Below are 5,860 nucleotides of genomic sequence, written 5' to 3'. Positions count from 1 at the left end.
CCTAGCCTTTAGAAAACCCCATATTTGCGCCCCTAGCCTATAGAAAACCCCATATTTGCGCCTCTAGCCTTGAGAAAACCCCATATTTGCGCCCCTAGCCTTGAGAAAACCCCATATTTGCGCCCCTAGCCTTTAGAAAACCCCATATTTGCGCCTCTAGCCTTGAGAAAACCCCATATTTGCGCCCCTAGCCTATAGAAAACCCCATATTTGCGCCTCTAGCCTTTAGAAAACCCCATATTTGCGCCCCTAGCCTTGAGAAAACCCCATATTTGCGCCCCTAGCCTTGAGAAAACCCCATATTTGCGCCTCTAGCCTTTAGAAAACCCCATATTTGCGCCTCTAGCCTTGAGAAAACCCCATATTTGCACCTCTAGCCTATAGAAAACCCCATATTTGCGACTCTAGCCTTTAGAAAACCCCATATTTGCGCCCCTAGCCTTTAGAAAACCCCATATTTGCGCCCCTAGCCTTGAGAAAACCCCATATTTGCGCCCCTAGCCTATAGAAAACCCCATATTTGCGCCTCTAGCCTTTAGAAAACCCCATATTTGCGCCCCTAGCCTTGAGAAAACCCCATATTTGCGCCCCTAGCCTTTAGAAAACCCCATATTTGCTCCTCTAGATGCTTGGTATGAGGCGGTCTGCCTTATTCCACTCCGTGTTTTGCCGGGTGCAGTGGAGCGGTGACTGGGCTGTGAGCCGTGTGTGTGTGTGTGTATTATCTCTGGATTTCTACTTTCCTCCGTTGACAGAAACACAGAGGCGCTGTATCTAGTAAGGGGGTCTAGGGCACAAGTTATATTAACAGAGAGCTCAAGGTGTTACTTCATGTTGCGGGCTGTTTTTACTCAAGGCGGAATCCTGTTCAGAGAGAGAGAGAGGACAGGACGAGAGAGAGAGATTCTGCTATGAGCTATGAACGGATTGAAATAATAAGTTCATTGTGATTTTCGGGGGTGATAAACATTTTGACATTCTGCAGCGAGCCGGAGAAAGTAAAAATCACGGACGGAAGGAGGGAGCATTGCAGAACCTGGTTTCACACGCACGGATTGACCAGCCGTTCGGGCTCGTCTATATAACGGATTTATTTCACTTTAGCGAGGATTTATTACCGACGACTTGCGATGTGGAGAGTACGAGTGGTGTGTTGCACTTTATCGGTGTTGTCCCTGTCATGTGGAGGAGATGTCAAAGCGAAAACGTGCAGTGATGTTAGACAAGCTTTCGCCGCCAAAGGCTTCACTCTTGTCAATGTACCTCATCAGGAAATGTCAGGTAAGGAGGGGGAATACAAGCCTGGAGAATTTTCTTTCCTGTTTACACAACTTCATTGGTGATTGTCTGTTTTACGTTTCCTGTCTGGTCTAAACAGTTGGCTGGATAACGGTATGACTCCACGAGGTTACGGTAATTATAATCACATGAATAGAAGAGCCCCTCGGGATGTTTATAACGTTTACCGTTCACACAGGATGTTTATAACGTTTACCGTTCACACGGGATGTTTATAACGTTTACCGTTCACACGGGATGTTTATAACGTTTACCGTTCACACGGGATATTTATAACGTTTACCGTTCACACGGGATGTTTATAACGTTTACCGTTCACACGGGATGTTTATAACGTTTACCGTTCACACGGGATATTTATAACGATTACCGTTCACACGGGATATTTACTACGTCTACCGTTCACCGTTAAAACGGGATATTTACTACCTCTACCGTTAAAACGGGATATTTACTACCTCTACCGTTAAAACAGGATATTTACTACCTCTACCTTTCACACGGGATATTTACTACCTCTACCTTTCACACGGGATATTTACTACCTCTACCGTTCACACCGGATATATACTACCTCTACCGTTAAAACGGGATATTTACTACCTCTACCGTTAAAACAGGATATTTACTACCTCTACCGTTTAAAACAGGATATTTACTACCTCTACAGTTAAAACAGGATATTTACTACCTCTACCTTTCACACGGGATATTTACTACCTCTACAGTTAAAACGGGATATTTACTACCTCTACCGTTAAAACAGGATATTTACTACCTCTACCGTTAAAACAGGATATTTACTACCTCTACCTTTCACACGGGATATTTACTACCTCTACCTTTCACACGGGATATTTACTACCTCTACCGTTAAAACGGGATATTTACTACCTCTACAGTTAAAACGGGATATTTACTACGTGGGATATATTACGATCTTCTTCCATCCAAAGTATCAGATCTCATTTTCTGACAGAACAATCTGCCATAGCTGTACTGGAGGCCTGTAGATTAACTTCAACCAGTGCTGCACATCTTGAGGAAAAAGCTGGCAGACCCCTTGATGCTGTCTTTAGGGAGGGTTAGAGGAGATGCTGTCTTTAGGGAGGGTTAGAGGAGATGCTGTCTTTAGGGAGGGTTAGAGGAGATGCTGTCTTTAGGGAGGGTTAGAGGAGATGCTGTCTTTAGGGAGGGTTAGAGGAGATGCTGTCTTTTGGGAGGGTTATGGTTAGAGGAGATGCTGTCTTTAGGGAGGGTTATGGTTAGAGGAGATGCTGTCTTTAGGGAGGGTTAGAGGAGATGCTGTCTTTAGGGAGGGTTATGGTTAGAGGAGATGCTGTCTTTAGGGAGGGTTAGAGGAGATGCTGTCTTTAGGGAGGGTTAGAGGAGATGCTGTCTTTTGGGAGGGTTAGAGGAGATGCTGTCTTTAGGGAGGGTTAGAGGAGATGCTGTCTTTAGGGAGTTTTAGAGGAGATGCTGTCTTTAGGGAGGGTTAGAGGAGATGCTGTCTTTAGGGAGGGTTAGAGGAGATGCTGTCTTTAGGGAGGGTTAGAGGAGATGCTGTCTTTAGGGAGGGTTAGAGGAGATGCTGTCTTTTGGGAGGGTTATGGTTAGAGGAGATGCTGTCTTTAGGGAGGGTTATGGTTAGAGGAGATGCTGTCTTTAGGGAGGGTTAGAGGAGATGCTGTCTTTAGGGGAGGGTTATGGTTAGAGGAGATGCTGTCTTTAGGGAGTTTTAGAGGAGATGCTGTCTTTAGGGAGGGTTAGAGGAGATGCTGTCTTTAGGGAGGGTTAGAGGAGATGCTGTCTTTAGGGAGGGTTAGAGGAGATGCTGTCTTTAGGGAGGGTTAGAGGAGATGCTGTCTTTAGGGAGGGTTAGAGGAGATGCTGTCTTTTGGGAGGGTTAGAGGAGATGCTGTCTTTAGGGAGGGTTAGAGGAGATGCTGTCTTTTGGGAGGGTTATGGTTAGAGGAGATGCTGTCTTTAGGGGAGGGTTATGGTTAGAGGAGATGCTGTCTTTAGGGAGGGTTAGAGGAGATGCTGTCTTTAGGGAGGGTTATGGTTAGAGGAGATGCTGTCTTTAGGGAGGGTTAGAGGAGATGCTGTCTTTAGGGAGGGTTAGAGGAGATGCTGTCTTTTGGGAGGGTTATGGTTAGAGGAGATGCTGTCTTTAGGGAGGGTTATGGTTAGAGGAGATGCTGTCTTTAGGGAGGGTTAGAGGAGATGCTGTCTTTAGGGAGGGTTATGGTTAGAGGAGATGCTGTCTTTAGGGAGGGTTAGAGGAGATGCTGTCTTTAGGGAGGGTTAGAGGAGATGCTGTCTTTTGGGAGGGTTAGAGGAGATGCTGTCTTTAGGGAGGGTTAGAGGAGATGCTGTCTTTAGGGAGGGTTAGAGGAGATGCTGTCTTTAGGGAGGGTTAGAGGAGATGCTGTCTTTAGGGAGGGTTAGAGGAGATGCTGTCTTTAGGGAGGGTTAGAGGAGATGCTGTCTTTAGGGAGTGTTATGGTTAGAGGAGATGCTGTCTTTAGGGAGGGTTAAAGGAGATGCTGTCTTTAGGGAGGGTTAGAGGAGATGCTGTCTTTAGGGAGGGTTAGAGGAGATGCTGTCTTTAGGGAGGGTTAGAGGAGATGCTGTCTTTAGGGAGGGTTAGATGGGATGCTGTCTTTAGCGAGGGTTATGGTTAGAGGAGATGCTGTCTTTAGGGAGGGTTAGAGGGGATGCTGTCTTTAGGGAGGGTTAGAGGGGATGCTGTCTTTAGGGAGGGTTAGAGGGGATGCTGACCAGACCAGGTGAGATTTAGGGATGATGTCGTGTTGATTCTAATAAACCAGACTCTCAAATCACAGACGGTAAAGTAGCTCCCCATTGGTCTTGATTTACTCTGTAATCAGCTGTAAATTGTTACATATGTGGCGTTGTACATATTAAGTTCCAGGTTAGTTTTACACAAACTCAGGGACGAATGTAATTGGATGTAGCTATGGTAACCCCGAAGTAGACAGTCCGTGTTCCAGTCTGATGAGTAGGTCGGCTGTTTATTGTGTTGAATCATCTGACGACGCCCACTCTCATGTTTATTCACGAGAGAAAGAAGCAAACAAACAAATCCATAAACAGCAAAACTGTTTAAATACAGAATGTATTGTTAATGACCAATCCCCTGCCAGGCAGGTAGCCTAGCCTGCTGTTAGCCTAACCTGCTGTTAGCCTAACCTGCTGTTAGCCTAGCCTGCTGTTAGCCTAACGTACTGTTACCCTAACCTGCTGTTAGCCTAGCTTGCTGTTAGCCTAACCTGCTGTTAGCCTAGCCTGCTGTTAGCCTAACCTGCTGTTAGCCTAACCTACTGTTTCCCTAACCTGCTGTTAGCCTAGCCTGCTGTTAGCCTAGCCTGCTGTTAGCCTAACCTACTGTTACCCTAACCTGCTGTTAGCCTAGCCTGCTGTTAGCCTAGCCTGCTGTTAGCCTAACGTACTGTTACCCTAACCTGCTGTTAGCCTAGCCTGCTGTTAGCCTAGCCTGCTGTTAGCCTAACCTGCTACTACCCTAACCTGCTGTTAGCCTAGCCTGCTGTTAGCCTAACCTGCAGCTACCCTAACCTGCTGTTAGCCTAGCCTACTGTTAGCCTAACCTGCTGTTACCCTAACCTGCTGTTACCCTAACCTACTGTTACCCTAACCTACTGTTCCCACAGGTAGCCTAACCTACAGGTAGCCTAACCCACAGGTAGCCTAACCCACAGGTAGCCTATCCTGCTGTTACCCTAACCCACAGGTAGCCTTACCCGCAGGTAGCCTTACCCGCAGGTAGCCTGACCCACAGGTAGCCTAACCCGCAGGTAGCCTAACCCTCAGGTAGCCTAACCCTCAGGTAGCCTAACCCACAGGTAGCCTTATCCGCAGGTAGCCTAACCCACAGGTAGCCTGAACCACAGGTAGCCTAACCCTCAGGTAGCCTAACCGACAGGTAGCCTAACCCACAGGTAGTCTGACCCGCAGGTAGCCTAACCCGCAGGTAGCCTAACCCACAGGTAGCCTAACCTACAGGTAGCCTAACCCACAGGTAGCCTGACCCACAGGTAGCCTAATCTACAGGTAGCCTAACCCACAGGTAGCCTAACCCACAGGTAGCCTAACCCACAGGTAGCCTTACCCACAGGTAGCCTAACCTACAGGTAGCCTAACCTACAGGTAGCCTAACCCACAGGTAGCCTAACCTACAGGTAGCCTAACCCACAGGTAGCCTGACCCACAGGTAGCCTAATCTACAGGTAGCCTAACCTACAGGTAGCCTAAACTACAGGTAGCCTAACCCACAGGTAGCCTAACCCACAGGTAGCCTTACCCACAGGTAGCCTAACCCACAGGTAGCCTAACCTACAGGTAGCCTAACCTACAGGTAGCCTAACCCACAGGTAGCCTAACCTACAGGTAGCCTAACCCACAGGTAGCCTAACCCACAGGTAGCCTAATCCGCAGGTAGCCTGACCCACAGGTAGCCTGACCTGCTGTTACCCTAACCCACAGGTAGCCTAATCCACAGGTAGCCTAATCCGCAGGT

At 47.6% G+C, this 5,860-nt stretch overlaps 1 protein-coding gene across 2 annotated transcripts in view; it reads left to right on the top strand.

Moving 5' to 3' along the window:
- The first annotated feature begins 711 nt into the window (after positions 1–711).
- Positions 712–5,860, top strand: part of LOC106575058 (glypican-6) — a 360,069-nt gene continuing 354,920 nt past the window's right edge. The window contains exon 1 of one of the 2 annotated variants that reach the window (XM_045699649.1): positions 712–1,281. In XM_045699649.1, the coding sequence (XP_045555605.1) occupies positions 1,131–1,281 (151 nt within the window). In that variant the 5' untranslated portion in view covers positions 712–1,130. The remainder of the gene's footprint in view (positions 1,282–5,860) is intronic. The other variant, XM_045699651.1, reaches the window with a different exon arrangement.

The sequence above is a fragment of the Salmo salar genome, chromosome ssa17 (assembly GCF_905237065.1).
Source record: "Salmo salar chromosome ssa17, Ssal_v3.1, whole genome shotgun sequence".
NCBI lineage: Eukaryota > Metazoa > Chordata > Actinopteri > Salmoniformes > Salmonidae > Salmo > Salmo salar.
This window is presented reverse-complemented; position numbering and strand designations above follow the sequence as displayed.